The 17,377-nt window shown below is 44.2% G+C and overlaps 1 protein-coding gene across 6 annotated transcripts in view; it reads left to right on the forward strand.

Annotated features, from left to right (window-relative positions):
- The window catches only part of FAM172A (family with sequence similarity 172 member A), a 263,961-nt gene extending 246,703 nt beyond the window's left edge, over nucleotides 1-17,258 (forward strand). For 4 of the 6 annotated variants that reach the window (NM_001006574.2, XM_015280521.4, XM_040655503.2 and 1 more), the window contains one exon: nucleotides 15,657-17,258. In NM_001006574.2, the coding sequence (NP_001006574.1) occupies nucleotides 15,657-15,799 (143 nt within the window). In that variant the 3' untranslated portion in view covers nucleotides 15,800-17,258. Of the gene's footprint in view, nucleotides 1-3,688; nucleotides 3,912-15,656 lie in introns of all 6 variants that reach the window. The other 2 variants (XR_006932328.1, XR_006932329.1) reach the window with 1 other exon arrangement.
- The last annotated feature ends 119 nt before the right edge of the window (nucleotides 17,259-17,377 follow it).

Raw genomic sequence — 17,377 nt, forward strand, 5'->3', positions numbered from 1 at the left:
ATTGATTCTGTTTGCTGTGAAGTGGCCTGTGGCTGTGTCACCCTTCCTTCTTATCTCACTCAAAGAATGCTATCACATTAGCACAGAAATGCACATGCTAATAGCCGAAGCAAGAAAAAGGATCAATGTGTGGTTGTCACTCCAAAACACACGTTATGGCATCTTTCATCGTTCCAGATACAAGTTTAGATGCACAAATTCTTTCTGATAAGATTATCATTACAACTATCTATTACTACGTTTATGGTGCCATGTGTGCCCCTCCATACTGTTTTTTCACTTGTTCATTTTCTTTTTTCACTGTTCTGTTAACCAAACCTCAAATAAGTAACTGTTAGCTAAAGCCCCTGCAGTGTGCTTTCGGGATGAGTCCGGAGATGCACATGGTGCAATTACAGAACAATACTGCTTTTGGTGACAAACCACTCTCAGCTCCAACAATTTATGAAATGCTCAGAGTATTGCCCAGTCAGTTCAAGCTCGTGCTGGAGTGAACAATGAAAATATGCAAACATTTTGTATTTTGTATGTGTGAAGAGCAGCTGACGTCTCTGGCTTTGTTCAGCAGAGAGCAGAGGAGCTGAGAGGAGGCCCCATGGCAGCCTGCCCCTCCTCACAGGGGGCTGAGGGACTCTCTGTTGGCAGGGAATGACCTAAGTAACCATCAGAGGGAACATCAGCTTCTAGGAAGTTAGGTGACCTGGAAACTCCTGACATAAGAAACTGCATGAACCAGGCTTTTCCATGGGAGAGGTAGGAGAGACATCTTGACTGAATGCTTTAGGATGTGTCCATGTGGTGAAGCTTCTGCCTGCGGGTGCTTCAAAACCCTCCTCGAGACCTGGGAAATCACGCAGGTTTTTCTCCCGTAGTGACATTAGTTCCCTACTGATGTTCTTTAAAGTAGCCATCAGTTTTCACTTTAAATATATATTTTTTTCATCCATAACACTTAATCTCAATTACTACCTGTGTAATGACAAGCATATATTTCAAAGCACTGTATTACATGAGTTTCCCATATCCAAACTGTATTACATCCTCCTTAATTTCCTCATTGTACTTCATTAAAAATGAAATTATTTCAAGTTCTGTTACAAAAGCCCGGTCACTTTGGACCAGATCTCTCCACTGCCAGGTGTCAGCTGTGTGTCAGCAGAGGAACCTGGTGGAAAAAGACACAAGGGACCTTCAAGGGCAGCACAAAGCTCTGACTAGTGTGGATGGAAGTTATGCCCGTAAGCATGTGGCTCTAGGCTGGAGCTTGCTTATTGCAAGCAGCATCTTCAGAGCCATCCTGGACCGATTTTAACTGCCAAATTCTGAGACTTTTCTGCTGAGTCCATGCAAAAGAAACTTAAAGGGTTGTGACTAGGAAAATTTGGGTGGTTTTTCATGGGATACTGCAAAAGGACAACAGGGATCATACTTTCCAAATTTCAAACTGTCTGTGAAGAATAGAGATGCAGGAGCTGCTCAGTTGAATTCTTCTAAGGCTTTATTTTTATTTTCTCCTTTTTTCTTTCCATCAGAGGCAAAACATGTTTTTCCTCAATCTTATTTCCTGAAGTGACTAAATCCTTTTAGTTGAAACATAAAAAAATAATAATTATCATCCTGAGGCAAAGACAGAGCATGGGAATTTTCATCCCAAATACTTTGCTTGGCAAAATTTATAAGCAACTGAAAACAAGTTCTTATAATGGAAACTATAGAGATCCCTAACTACAAAGGATCTACTTGCTTTATACACAAAAGTCAGATAGGAATATCCCCATGACCCATTTGGGATGCTAAACCCAAATTAAAAGTGTCTGCTTTTTGTATCTCAGAAAGCCACATTAAGCACTGGGTGTCCTAAGGAAGCATTTGGCTTTAGCACTTCTCAGCCTTTACCAAAGCTATTGCCTCTATTTGATTTGCTAAGCATGCCTGTCACAGATTTATTATATTCTTCTTTTCTTTTTTTCTTTTTTTTCTTTTTTGCTTTTTCTCTCTCTCTCTTTCTCTTTTTTTTTTTTTTTTTTTTTTTTTTTAACTGAGTTTTTTAAGTTACTGTGAAACTTAATCCAAGCATTGCTATTCACATTAGAATTCAGACTTGGGCAGTGCTGCATGCAAGTCCAGTGGCACAGTGCCTTAGAAAGATGTACTGTAGGCACATCCCATGGAAGCATGGTGCAGTGATGTGTTTGCCTTTGCTGTGTGAGCTCTCTGAAGGGAGAGGAGGCTAGTAATCTCCCAGAGGCCCGGTCCTCCCCGTCCTGCCCTTTACAAATGCTGTGGTGCACAGACCGAAGCCTGGGGCAAAGTTTCCTAAGCAGAGGGTGGTTTCCTGGATTCATGAAGCAGTCCATGTGGGAGCAAATCCTGTATGTACCGTGCCTATCCCCTTGGTTTGCCCTCTTTTCCCGGCTCAGATGCAATGCCACAGGCTTCCAGTGGCAAAGCAATACTGAAGCATCTGAAGATGTGGAGTATTTGCACTGCAAAGCTCAGTGAGATTGCTGCATAATGCAGCTACAGCTGCACAAATGCAAAACATTCATGTCATGGTGGTACTGGAACTGAAAAGCATGCCATAACAGATAGGCATGGTGTTGACTGAGGGTTCTTTGCTTTTCAGTCAGTCATAGATTCTCTCTTTTCACAAAAGGCTGAAAAAGTGTTTTCATAATTTAATGTAGCAATATATCGTGGTTATAACATTTCATTTATCCCTAGACTAACGGGGAATGCACTGCATGTATTCCAGCCACAGTGCAAGTTTTCCTTAAGTGCTTATATATGAGCTCCCCTCCAACTTCCCTCTACAGGAGATTTAGTTTTCATATTAACTCCTTGCAGGATCCTTTATGAGCAGTGACTGTCAAACTGTGCTTGTCTGTGCATTTATGCATGCTGATATTGTTCTCATTTAGACAAACTTCAGCTCCCACCTCAATCTTGTTTTTCCCCATGTCGTTTTTTCCCTAATATATCAACAGTTGTTTTAGAACTGTTTTGAAAAAAGCAGCCTACAGTGTTTTAGGCAAACCAAGCCAAGTTGGAGCAATAAGTATTAAAAGATATGCACGGGGCACAAACAGAAGAATTCCCCAAATGTATTTAAGTGATTTTCTTCCTGCTTTTTTAATATAATATTTGTGGGCCAACTGTGGCAATAACTGATAGTTTTAATGCAAGATGACATCATTCCAGTTCAACGATTCTTCGGAGAGAAATTACCCTGACAACTTCTTCGCATTTTGTTTTAATTTTATGAAAAAAAAAAGTCAAGATTTTCAATGTAAGAAAACAAATAATTTGATACAAGTTTCAAAACTCATTTAAATACTTCATCTCTCTTCCACTTGCAGACACACTTTTCTGGCAGTTTCTTGCTTTTGCGTCCCCAGCTCCCAGTTTACCATCGTTCCAGCTGAGAGAGACTAAACTAAAGTTTTCCTCGGAACCCACAGAATGCCTGACAGAAGATCCCTATCATGACATGAAGTTTCTTGCATGCTTTTTTTGGTTATTTGGCAGCCTGACTTAGCAGCACTGGTTCTGTCAGAAGACAAAAAGGCCAATTGTTAGGTCAGGCCAATATTTTGAAACAAGAATCTTTATTTGGAAATGCAACAAGGTCATTAACCTCTGTTGTTTTCTCTCTCTCTTTTTTTTTTTTTCTTTCTCCTCCTGGCAGGGAAATCATAAGTTGTTTCCTTAGCATTGAGATGACTGCAACATCAAGTTTCCAAGCTTGATGGCTTTTTTCAATCTTCTACTAGTGATGGTAACAAATCAGTCCCCATCTTGGAAGAAATTTGACCTCCTGAATGGAATAAACATTGAAAGTACATAGAAAACTTTTCAGCTCTGCAATTGGGTGATTGAAACTTGGTCTGCAGAAAGACCCTGATTCGAAGGTTGGTTTCTGGCTTGGTTTGTCTTGCTTCTCCTGAGGATGCCAGGCAGAACATGGTGTGAAGTTCCTCCAGGAGCAACCCATATCTGTCCTTCACCCTGTTGAGCCCTCTCCAACCACAACTCAGAAACACTTGGAAAAAACAGAATGACAGTCTTATTTGTAAGGCTTTTTTTTCTTTTCCTCTTTCCATCACTAACTTAACATTTCACTCCATGCTCATCCCAGACTGTGAGCTCTTCCCACTGCTGGTGGCAGACCCACCTCCCACGCACACTCGTGCGTCTGACTCTCTGGGAAGGGGATCTCAGGAGGGCGTTGGCAGGGGTCACCCGACCCTGCTCACAACCAGTCTACTCGTCTCGCCAGAGATATGACTGCCTTTGGCTTCCCTCCCTGCCACATTACACTGTGCACCTCCCTCTGATGACATTGGCGAGGTTATGTCATGGGAAGTGTGATACTACTCAGCTTCGTTAAATTTAGTGTAATTCACATCTGCAAAGCCTCTGCGAATCGGTGCTTAGTTTTAAATTGAAGGTTTCCACAGTATGGAGATTTCAGAGCGTCAAGCATTGAGTCCTGGTGTGTTACAAATTAGGGTGTAAAAGTCTGGAAATCCTGAAAAGCACGCCAGAAAACTGAAGTTTCTGAGGAGTTCTAAGGCAAGTATGCAATTAATTTAGTTGGCAACAATAACAGCTGGGATGGCACCCTTACAAAGAATTCCTCTGCTTTATTTGTGTTTCTAGCCTAAATTCTAGAGGTGGCTGAAAGGGGCGGGTACTTCACCAGAGCTGCCTTTGTGAGCCGGTCAGGCCACACACTTCTCCTCACTGGGCTGTAATGGGTGCAGACCTGTATTGATCACCATGACTTGCAGGAGAGAAAAATCTTTGCACTTCAGATTGGATATAAATTATAAATAGCATCTCCAAAAGCTGCGAGTTACAGAAGTAGCATTCTTCGGAGACAGCCGTATGTAAAGCTGCTGGTGTAGAGGTTATTAATTTTATGATTGCAGTGTAGCTGTACTTGACCCACAACAGTGATCGTTGTCCATGAAATCTCACAGTCTGGGTTCGGTCCTTCGCCTGTTTCAAGAACGTTCATTAGCAGTGACCAGCAAGGGTCACATTAATGTAAGAAGGTTAACATTCACAGTATCACTGTAAATTTACTGGTGAAATGGCACTGTCTTCTTCCCATCTTTTTTTTTTTTCCCAGTTGTTTCTCATAGAGGTTTTTTTATTCAGATTTTATCCAAATGAATAGAGAGCCTGTCAGTGACTCCAGAACTTGAATTCTAAACTCCGTTTGTTATGTGATGTTTGTATTCTAATGGCCCAGTTCTGTTTTCCAAGCCATTTTACAAATGCAGGCATATCTCCTTTCCACAAAGTCACCTTACCACTCAGGGTAGGGTTGCTGTATTTTCATGAATGTGCCCTTTTTCATGTCCCACCACTGCACGTAAATGGATAGTGCGGCCTGTGTCTGGGTTTTCTAAATACCTGCCAAAACCAGATCTCAGACTTTATTTTACAGTTAGATTGAGAAGGTCTGAGTGAGGCCTCTTTGAAGAAGAGTCAGAGGAAGGGACGAACTGTGGCAGACATGAGGAACTGAGAGATGGGCTAGGTGAGTGGATCAGATGCAACGAGAATTAAGGGGTATGTGGTGGGCAGGGTCTTGGGAAGAGCTACAAGGTGGACAAATTTAGGGGGAGAAACTCAAAAATTCCTCTTAGGCTAATAGATGTCTTGGACAGAGGAAAAATGGACAAGGAGTGAGAAGAGATTTGGGAAAAAAATGAAAAGGTAAAGAGGGCATTCCTCCCTCTTGGGCTTATGAACCTCTGAGCATTACGGGGTGGCTTATCTGCCTGAGACCCGTGAAGGTATTTGCCCTGTCAAGCTTGAGGTGTTTCTGAGCATGTACAGAAGCAATGCTGCAATAAGGCACAAGCTTTAAGATCAGCCACCCGAGGTGTCAGTGGAGTTCAGACACATTAGGGAGTGGTGAACAGCTGACTTGGGATCCTCAGGATCACTTGGGTTGAGACTGTTACGTTTCACTTCTCATCACAAGGTGCTAAGTCCTTTCTGGCAGCTCATGGCACCTGGGACAGGTGTCTAGTGTGAGAGTGAGTGGATGCTCCCTTCCAGTCTTTGCTTTTGCTTACCCTGATCCTGTCCTCTGGCAGCCACAGCCAGCAGGAAGATGGAAGAGCTTTGCTCAGCCTTTTCTCAGAGGTGGAACAGTATCACAGACGCGAGAACTGCACTGGTGGGGTTTCCTTTCCTTCACCATCACACACTTAACCTCTTGAGGATGACCAGGAGAATATGCCCTTCCTGTGGCTGGTCTGGGGCAACCACATGCTGAAGGACTAGGCAGATGCTGGGAGTTGGCAAAGGCACCATGGAGGGACTGGGTTGAGTTGGGTTAGAATGGGTTGAGTTGGGTTTCTTTCAAAGGCAGGGCTTTTTTACAGTGATAAAAGGGACTGTGAGAGCTTTAGTGGCAGGAAATAGAAGACCGAGTTTCTTCTTCACTTAACTGGAAAATGTAAAAGAACAAAATACCATTCCTGTACCTTTAAAAATAGTCTGAGCTTGTGTTGACTGTAATCCTTTGCCTACAAAGATATAACAGGACATTATAATCCAAGCAGAAACTTCAGAAAACAAAAACCCTTTGAAATATTCCTTAATATGAACATGTCCTTCCAGAAGTTGGAGTGGGGGGGGGGGGGGGGAAGTGCAGGAGTTAACTTAGTCACTACAGGATTATGACATTTGAACTCAGATTCTTGATGAAATCGTAAGAGCATAGGGTCTTTGCTGCAGTGTTTCATGGCCCTTTTGTTGCATCAGTGGGAGTCCCTAGAAAGACTTCCTTCACTTCTATGCTTGCCAGTGTTGGCATCCACACCAGTTCTGGCATGGAAGGGGAGAAAATTATATTCAGTGTTTTATTTTATAATAGTGTTATTGCAATTGCAGGTCTGTGCTTATTCTGCTGGTGATTAAGGATCTTCTTCCATTTTTTTTTAGATGAGGTCCACCGTCACATAATATGAGACTTTTAAGTACTGCCCTTCCTAGCTGCTGTGGGTGCAGGCACTGCTGTTTCTACAGCATTGCCTGGGCTGCTTGTATTTTTGGGAGCACCAAAGCTGGATAAGCTTGTGCTCATGCTGCTGGAACAGCTGTTCCTTGGGTGATTTACATAATTTCATTTGCTTGGTGGGTTTTACAAATCTGAGATATTCTTCAGTGAAGGAAGATTAGATCAGCGTTTTCTGAATTATTTCCGATAATTAATTCTCCATCTGAATGTTTGATGGTACAATTACTATGTAGGAGCAAATAAAAACACCATCACGGAGACTAGCTGTTTTCTAACCGCTGGTCCTTTCACTTGCCCAGTGTATAAGTAGCACTCTCCCAGGTTAGCAGAGCTTGCAGGCAAGGAATGTAACTTCAGGTCTGTGCCTTGTATGCATCAAAAGCACTGAAAAGCTGTGGGATTTTGGAATAAACTTGTATTTTAAAATCTGCCTCTCAAGTATTCCATTTGGCATTAATTAATTTAATGCACAGGTACTGTCACAGTATGATGTAAGAGTCAAATGCTGTGTGCCCATCAGTGCCTGATGCTACCGCTGGTCTGAGTTGCACCATCTTGATCTGCTTAAGCATGGCAGTGGTGAGCACTGCCTTGGAAACCATGTTAGACATTCCTTTGGCAAGCACGTGGATAAGGAGATGCCACTGACTTCCTTTATGGCACTGCTGTATGTCAAGTTTGGTCATGTAAATGGGTATTTCTCAGATTTATAACCTGTGGAAGTGTGTGGCTTCCACACACTTTATAGTGGTCTCTGAAGAAGCCACATGGATGTATGTTCTCTCAGGAAGTACAGGGTATTGAAAAGGTAAAATTACTGTTGTTCATAAAATAATCTTCCTTTGTCTTGCTTGAGAAGATGATGATTTTCAAATGCTAAGTACTTTGTGCTCTTGGGTGCAATTCTAGATAGTTCTTTTTCTAGATCACGATAGAAGAAAAAGAATCTACATTTTCAAAAATTTAGTTGTCTCACTGATATATGTTATTCAGATTCCTCAGACTTACTATGACATACCATGCAAATGTAATCAGTGCTACCTGTTGTCTAGATACAGCTGATAAAATCACAGGCTAATGAAAAACAGGACTGATGGAAAGAAATGCAAGGAGTTGTGTAATGTGTCACCTGCACCCATGGTATTCCAAATAAACTGTTGCCTAACCTACTCTGAGCTTGAAAGGGGTATAGGTATAGATGATACAGATATGTTGTAGGTGTAGATATAGATATAAATATATTGATATAGGTAAATATGCCTTTAAGTACAGGTTTGGATATGGAAATAGATATGGGTATAGTTGTGAAGAAACAGACATAAATGTAAATGTTGATGTAATTTCAATCCCCACCTGCTTATCTCTGGGAGCAGTACCACTTTACCACACGTTCTGGAAGCCTACAGTTGCACTGTACTGGTATGGGACCGTTTTCCTCAAGAATGTGTCTTGATCTCATGCAAGCATTCACTGCTCTTTGAACTGCATTGTTCTAGAGTGTTGCTTGGAGTCATGGCTGCCAGTCTGACCAAGCTAGTGATGGCTGGCAAACTAGGGCTGATGGGGCAGTCGTCGGTGTCGTTTCACTGGCAGCGAGTTTTCAGCAATGTTTCCTGTGTCCTGGCTCCTGGAGCACACAGAGCTGCTGCAGAACTCATGAGCTGCTAGCTTGTGTCCTGCCCTCTGCCTCCCTGCCATCTGCCAAGTGGCCTAGTCCATTCCAACACCGTTGCTGGATCTTGTGGAAGTTGTGCTGGCAACAAGTCCCCATCCACCCCTGGTTGTGAGGCCTGGGGCTGATTCAGGCATTGCACCTCTGCTGCCCACACAGGCTGCAGGGCAGATTGCAGCAGTTTTGTTCAGGTTTGCCCTTTTGCCTGTGCTCTTGCCCATTTGTGTAAAAAGATTTTGGTGAAATTTTGGACTTGTAAACAGGTTTGCTGTGTAGGACCAGTCACCCCAGAGCAACCCACAGCCAGCCTGCTGCCTGATACTCCTTTAAAACCAGGGACTGTGACATTTCCTTCTCTTGAAATGCCATTTTATCAGCCTCCACTTTTAGCTGTTGCCATTTTCTGATTCACTGTTATTTAATGTACTTGTGTGCCATTTGCATTACTGCAGCTGCCTACAGTCTGACCACTGCACTGGTGGAAATGACATCTCTGTCCCAGACACAGAGTCATGCTCTGACTAGGAAGATTCCACAGCTGTTCGGCACTCTTTCTTTCCTTTTTATAATGCGTACTCAACAGAAAATTTCTTGGCTTTCAGTGAACTCTGCTCAGATGTGAACGACCTTACAACTTTCACTTACTTACCCAGTTAGCACTCAGAGGAGCAAACAAATGACCCATGCTTATAGGACTGCCCTTAATATTTAACGAAGAGTGGTGGAAAATGAGAGCCACAGTGGTGTGTTAGCCTCCAATCTCTTTCTTGCATTACAAACCTTGCTTGCACTCAGCTCTTGTATGTATTTTTGCATCTTTTGCATGTGGGCTGAGAGGAGGATGTAACAAATTTTATTACCTTTTCAAGCCACTTGCTGCTTGTGTGCAGACTGTGTGCTGTAAATGAGGGAAAAAAAAGAAAAAAAAAAGACTGCAAATATAGAAGCTCAGAGGTAATCTTTGTCCTGGATCAGTGGGATTCTTACTGCCCTGTTCCTGCCATTCCATCAGAGATACTAGAGATAATAAATGGCCGACAAAAATAAACACTGTAGTCAGTGTTACAGAAGACAATAACTTAGCATAACATGTCTTAGTATGTGTAGTCTATTCTCTAGCTTTGCCAAGCAGCTTCCCACAGTTTTCTTTGCATGAGTATTCCATCTAAACCAGCTTACTGTGAGTCTAAGCCCTCTTCACAAGCTGTATTTTTGTTTCTTCAGCTTTGTCTGGTTCTTCCCTCTTGGTTCCTCCGAAGAATTAATTTCCCTATCCAGACACTTTTAGATCGTTATCGTGTCCACGACTCCACAGACAATTACTTCTAAGCCAAACTAAACATACTGAGATTTTGTTCTTTTTCTTTTGTTTTGTTTGTTTGTTTGTTTTAATATCCCCTCAGAAATCACTGCTTCCATTTCATTAATTGGTTTATGGCTTCTCTCTTCTTTTTTCCCAAGCTTTTAACCTTTCTTCACCATTCGGAGGCCTAGAACAGCACACGTAGAAGCTCCTAAGATCATCAGTTCTCAAACATCTTGAGCTAATAGACTCCTTTCCAATGTTTTTCCTGAAGTTCTCGTGCTCCCTGTCAGAAGCATTTAATGACTTTAAACAAGACATTTATTAAGTCTCCTTTTTCCTTAGCTTTACTCGTCGTGCTCTGAGAGAATCTTCTGCTTTGGGGTTTGAGATCTGGAAGTTTACATCAGTAGAGCAAAACAGACGCAGCAGACATGATAATTTCTGCAGAGCACTTTCCACTTCATACGGATCCAAGGGATCCTTCTCCAAGAATAGCAAATGAAGAAATCTTATGAATTAAAAATAGTTAAACCTGTCATTCTGGATAACATCTCACACAGCCAAAGGTTAAGAAGTTAAATTCCTGTTTAGAAATAACTGTGTGATATAGGAGTCATTTAGTAGCGAACAGAAAGATAGATGCATCAGGGGCAGGAATGTCTTTTTCTCACACACACGTGAAGACTTGAATGGTATAATCGCATTGTAACGCCATTGCAGAATGGCATATGTAAGAGTATAAAGTCTTATATGGAGACTTTAATTTGTGCGTGTGTGCATCATGGGAGAAAGAAAGATAAATTTCCATCAAATCCTTCTGAATGGTATTTGCATCACTGGGTCAGAGGGGAATGTGACTGTTCATTTGTTCGTTTGTTTGTAAAAGGAGAATGAATGGCATTGCTTCTCCGTGTTGTATAAATATGAATAAAACACACTTGGTAAGTTTTAAATTGCTGCTGTTTGTGCAAACGGCCCCAGAAGGCTGCCTTTCACCCTTTGAAACATTCAGAGAGAGCTTTGATAAGGCTCTTTCCGCTGGTGTGTTTCAAAACCTGGCACCACAAGCACAGAGGCAAGCGATGTGGCGCTGGGGGACGAGGTCTGATGCGGCAGCTGGCATAGGATCCACTCCTACCAACACCGGCTGGAAGCTTTCCACCGTGCAAGGTGCTTCATGGAGAACGGCCAGGCTGTCTCCTCCGTCAGGGAGTAAATCCTGAGGCGTGGAGCACCCTTAATGCTTTTTGAAGCCTGCGGTATTGAAGTATTGAACTGCTGCTTAAAGAATCAGACCCTGGGTCAGCGTTGTGGCTAATATCTGTGGAGAAACTTTTCAACCTGGAAACTTTTCTCTGCAGACGTGCCTCAGCGCGGAGCCGTGCCTCGAGGTCTCTCTGCTCCTGTGCAGCATGGGAAACCTTTGTCCCACACATCGTGTCGTCCCCGTGGGGAGTCACCATTGTGCTGAGCACTTCTGAACACCGCGGGAGGAGGTTTTTGTGCCGCGCAGTGGGCAGGCACGGCAGGGGGGCACCTTTGTGCTGCACAGCTGGTGACCGCCGTGCCGCTGCGCCGGAACAAGTGATGGCGATGGCAGCCCACAGGCAGGCAGTGCTCCTTCCCAGTGCCACCAAAGGACAGCTTTCCTGGGTGGGAGCAAATGCCTGAGCGCACCGTGCGCCTGGCCACAACACACAGTCACCTCTGCAGTCATCAATCCAAACTTTGTATTTTTTCTTTCTCTTTGGCATTTCTTCTACCCATTTAGACCCCTTCTCTTTTATTATTTTTTTTTTTACTCTGTCTCTTCTTTTCGCTTTATCTCCTATTCAACATGTCATCTTTTAATTCATCCAGTTAAATAATAAGCAGTCTCATTATTTTTTCAGATCACTCACCAGTAGCCATGTTTAAAAGACTTGATCCCTATATCAATCCCTCTGGGACACCATAGATGCAGTTTCTAGCTCACGTCACTATGGATTAGTTATCTTCTCAAGTGCTCTCTCTACTTCCCAAGAGGTGCAACAGAACTTACTCACAAGACCATGAAGCCCTGGCATGTGAGGAGGTGAGGGATGCTGCTGAGGTGAGATGCTGGCCAGAGCCCCACAGGCAAAGCCTGGATCTGCATGGGCACCATGGCCACCTGGCAACTGTGGTCACCACAAGAGCAGCACAGGCATTACCAGTGCACTCATGCTGAGCACTGCAGAATGCCTGCAGAAGAGCTCATCCATGGCATCTGTAGGGCTGGGTCTGGCCCAGAAATGCCAGGCTTGGTGAAGACTCCTTTCTGGAGCAAAGCACACTGATGCATAATAGGCAAGGACAATGGCAGCCTACCAGACAGGGAAGGTCATAATCACTTGTGATTCCTCAGGTTCCTCCCACATGCAGTGTCAGATTAACCTATGCAGAAATTGATTGATCTTTTGCCCACCAATTTTTGTGATTTAGTAAAGTGGTTGAATTTAGTTCTTAATTGTTCTTGTTAACTCTAAGCCTGTTTTGTTCTAAGGCTTCTGTTACCCTGAAGGTACTTTCAGGGTTGTTGGGGGTTTTTTGTTGTTGTTGTTGCTTTCTTTTCTTTCTTTCTCTCTTTTTTTTGGGGGGGGAGAGGGGGGGTTGTTTTTTGATTTTGGGGTTGTTGTTTTTTTTTTCTTTCTCAGATCTCTTGCTTTCATAGCTTTCAAAAATAAATTATGTGTGTTAATTTCATTTAATCCTTCTTTTCTCAGATTAGTGTTGTTTTTTTTCCTCCCCCCATCTCAGTCCTTTGGTGCCTACCTGATTGTGCATGCATTCTCAGAAATAATTGCCAGTAGTTCAGCAAGTTCATTAACTGATTCCCTGAAGACCTTCAGATGCATGTCATCCAGACCTGGTGATTTGTATATTAAATTTTAGCAAGTATTCCCTTACCTGATTTTTTGTATTAGCAACTGTATCATCAAGTCCACATTATTTCTAATTGTCAGTATCTCTTTCTCCCAGTATATAAATTGATTCTGTACCTTGTTCACTGTATTACATTGCTCATGTTACCTCACATAGTGCTGGGTCCACTTTCGGAGTTCTTCCCTGACCATGTCCTGCATTTGATAAAACACAAATCCATCTCTCCTTACCTCCACTTGCACTAGAAGCCAGGAGGTCACCTCTCTCAAACCCACTTTGTGTGCTTTTTACTGTGCCATGCTCATGCTTCTCCAGTGCTACCATCTCCCATCTATCTGTAGGTATCCGAGTGACCCCTTTGGCACCCCCCTTTGGGTCTCTTTGGGGTTGGGAGAAGTAAGATCGATGGATTTTGTCCTTCTGCAGCAGAAACCCTAGCATATTTTAGGATGTTCTAGCTGTTTGCCACGTGTAGCAGTTTCCATACATCTTTTTGTTACACCACAGTCCTCAGATTTCTCCAAAAATGAATGCCATAAAGCACCATACACTGTGCTCCAAATAATCGCTTAATGTGGTGTTTTGAGTTGTGCAATTTATAATCACATTAGTGAGCACTATGAAGATACATACCTTTGAGTATCTTAGCTGTAGTACAGAAGCTTCCTATTATATGACCCTCATAAATGATTCTTTCCATCAAAAAAAAGATGGCTTCTCGTCTGTTTAATTTAGATTTGTCTACTACAAAATACACAATTGAGATGGCAATCATCAGTGATATTTTTCCTCTGGCAAAAACGTTATGGCCAAATCTGTCATCACCCTGAGGACATAACTCCTCTCACTTCTGTCAGATTTCCCAAGCCTTTGGTATATAAATCATAAATGCACAGTCTGTGGAGTGTTAAATTTTTAGGGCTCTCCCTTTAGTAGTAGTTGAATGTGAATAAGTAAGGACAAAATTTGACCTTTAAATGACTATAAAGGGCCAAGGCAGATACTTGGCAAGCTTTTCTTATTGCAATATTAATCAAGCAAAGAATCGTCATAATCCCAGAAACTAAATAGCCATTGTAGTGATTTTATCACCAGGGAAATTGTTCATCTGTCAGTAAGATAGTCTCTAGGAAGGAGAAAATAGGGAGTGTTAAAATTGCTTTAGACCACTGAATCATTGAGTCCCTCTAGATTCAAAGCTTGAATTGTTTTTTGAGAGGGGTGGGTTGAGAAGGGTTGCTACAGGAAAGCTTTAGGTTAATCAGTTTCAGTAACACCAGTGAATGTGAGCCTGATCTCTCTTGAGGAAATGAGGAGAGTGCATGGGAGAAGGCAAGGCGGAGAAAGGGAAGGGGAGGCTTCTGAAACTTATTGTTTTGTCACTCTTTGTTTCTGGATGGCCCTTTCACAAAGGAGGAACGTTGTTGATTAAAAAAAAAGGAGAGAGAGAGGGAGAGAGAGAGAGAGAGAGAAAAGCATAATGTTCACTGCCTGTATTTTCACCTAATTGAATCCAGCAGATATTAATGCACATGAATGCGACAGGGACAGAAGGGGATGGCTGCAGGCAGGCGATGGCGCCGGCTCTGTGTTGGTGCGGGCCCGGGGAGCCATCTGTGAGGCCTTGTGCCTGGCGGGGCTCTGCACTGTGCTCCATGTGTGTGACACAGGTGTGCGAGGGGACCTGTCTGTCAGGAGCACCGTCTGTCTGCACTCTGGCATCCAGTCCATCCATAAAACCCGCACTGGCAGGTGACACACATGTGGCACTGCCTGGCGACGCACCACAGAAGGCCTTCAGGCACCGCAATGACACCAGCCATGCCGAGGGCTCGTGTCCTGTGCTGGGACACGGGCGAGGGTCCTACAGGATGAGGGTCTGTGCCTGCTGTCCCTGATGGCCTACCACGTCCTTCCTTGTCGTCACCCCCAGATCGCGGTACTGTCACAAAACTGTTGCTAGGCAACAAATGTGGTTACCGGGTCTCAGCGAATAGCTGAAGGGGAAAGTGAAGTGTTGCGCCATTGTAGAGTAACCATAGCAATGACCTACTATTACAGACTAAAGAATTATCATTAACAATGTTAAAGTATCAAACAGTGGCCTGGGATCCAGAGACTTCCAGGCAGCATCTCCATGTAATTGGGGTCTCCAGGAAGAGAGCCTGGCACTTCCCCGGTGCTCGGCTCCGTGGGAAGGTGAGCACTTCTCTTGGGCTGATTTGGGGCATTTTGCTGTTTGTTTTTATAAGTCGAGCAAATGCAGCACACACTCAGGGAAATACTTGTAAAGCAATGGAAATACCCAGCAAACGAAGGTGTACGTTTGAATGGGATTCAGAGGGAAGAGTGGAATGACACTCGCTTTCTGCCCACGTGTCAGGTTTATTTTTATTGAGGAAGGAAGCACCACCACCTTGCAGTGATTGTTGCTGAAGTCTGGCCTCTGTTTTGGCTAATATGTGTGTATCAAGCTAAAAGCTGTGAAAAACAAAAAAGGTACAGGACTAAGTACACCAGCTTTTCTCAGTTGGACAGAAAAGGTGCTTCCATGGAGCCAAACATCATGGGGCACTGTGCGTTCCCTGGACAGACACACCTCTGGACTCCTACTGTTCTGACACAAGCGAAACGAACCACTGTGTACCATACACCTATAGCTGTGGTGCAGGTTTGCTGTAATGCCCAGGCTACCATGAAGTGACTCATGCTGTGACTTTGTTTTGCAGGCACGGAGCGTCACGAACTGACTTCCTGGAAGAGTTTTCCATCCATTTTCAAGTTCTTCAGCGAAGCAATGGAGGCAAAGAACAGCTCGGTGAAGCCAGCCCCAACGCGGCGCTCCAATAGGATAAAATACGAAGAATTGTGAAAGGAGGAAGGGGGGGAAGTCTCTTCTCTGCTCGCTCTCTGCAAGGAGTCTCCCAGCCCCTCATTAGATTGTTTTCTTCCTAGAGCACAGGGTCGTGACGTATACATCTAAATAACGTTTTGCATTATTTCTAGATGAGTGCAACTGTCAAAGCAATATGGGTTCACTGGCTGTGCTTCCTGTGGGCTGTAACTTGGATTTCGTGCTGCCCATCAACGTGCAGATTAAGGCTGACAGTGGTACTGCACAGTGCAGCGTGGTGCAGCTCTAATTGCCCTGACATAGCCCTGCCGGGGCTATGTTTCTAGATCCAGTAGTCTTCTCTTTCTCGGCGACCGAGTGGGATCAGCTCTTCAGTCTTTCATTTTCTGCTGGTAGGAGGGTCAGAGAAGTTTGGTCCAGATTTATGGAAAAGCCCCTTTGTTCTAGAGATTTTCTCCACCTGCCAGATCAATGGCATTATCTGTGGATCTTATCTTCCTTTTGAAAGCTCCACTTAAAAAAGTGGCTATTCATTAACTGCCTGGATCACACTGTGAAATATGACAGGAAAAAAAAAAAGAAAAAAAAAAAAAAAAAGGGAAAGGCCACGTTTTCCTGTTAATTTTGAAATGCAAAAAAAAAAAAAAAGCTTCCGTTTTTACACGCTGGGTTTCTAAGGACTTTGCCACTGGTGTTTACCCCCGCCCACTCCACGGCTCCCCCTGCGCTGGGTGCCGCTCTGCACTGCATCAGCTCCACGACATGCCCGACGGCGTGCCCAGCCTGTGAGCACGCTAATTAAGCTCTTTTAGGTTTGATGATGCTAAATTGAAGTGATCTTTTCTGCAGTGGCCGTGCCCACCTCGCCTCTGATGTGGTTAGCGATGAGGAGGTGAAGCACCACGCTGCCCGGGAGTTTGGGACTCCCCCGCCTCACCCCTCCCCTGTGATGCTCCCACACCTAGGGGCGGGGTCTGGGGGTGTACCGAGGTTGTGCCCCTGGAGGGTTCACGGGGAGACCCAGTTTTGAACCGAAATGGTTCTGCTCTCCATGACTCTAGGAAAACCTCGATCTTGCATTGTCAGCCGCAGCTTGTGCGGGTTTTGCGCTGCGGATTCCCACGGCGACCGGCAGCGGGGGGAGGTGGGGAGAGGGGCTCGGCCCGCTCCTCTTAGGGATGCGGAGACGAAGAACATCTTCTACATTCCGAGGAGGAGGAGGAGCGGAAGGCCAGGGAAGTTTGTCTCCCAGCCGCCGTCCGACGCCAGTGGAGGGGCGAATTGCCAAACGTCTCGGGAATTAATTTCTGTTTTTAAGTGTCAATAAGAAATGAAGTGTACTAATTTTTCTACTTCTAACAATTGCCCAGTTCTTACGGCTTTTCCTTACCGTGCCTTCTTCTGGCTTGTGCTTCCACACGGATCTGTAAAGCACAGCGAACTCCCCACGACCAAAAATAAAGATGCTCATATTCCAGCTCCTGCTTCTCTGTCCCAGCGCCGAACTCCTCGCCCTTCCCCACGGAAGGTGGGCCCGACCGGGGCTGGAGTGCCTGGGGTTGCCCCCTTGCACTGCACCTTTCCGGGGGGGCTTCG

Source organism: Gallus gallus, chromosome Z (genome assembly GCF_016699485.2).
Source record: "Gallus gallus isolate bGalGal1 chromosome Z, bGalGal1.mat.broiler.GRCg7b, whole genome shotgun sequence".
In the NCBI taxonomy this organism is placed as follows: domain Eukaryota; kingdom Metazoa; phylum Chordata; class Aves; order Galliformes; family Phasianidae; genus Gallus; species Gallus gallus.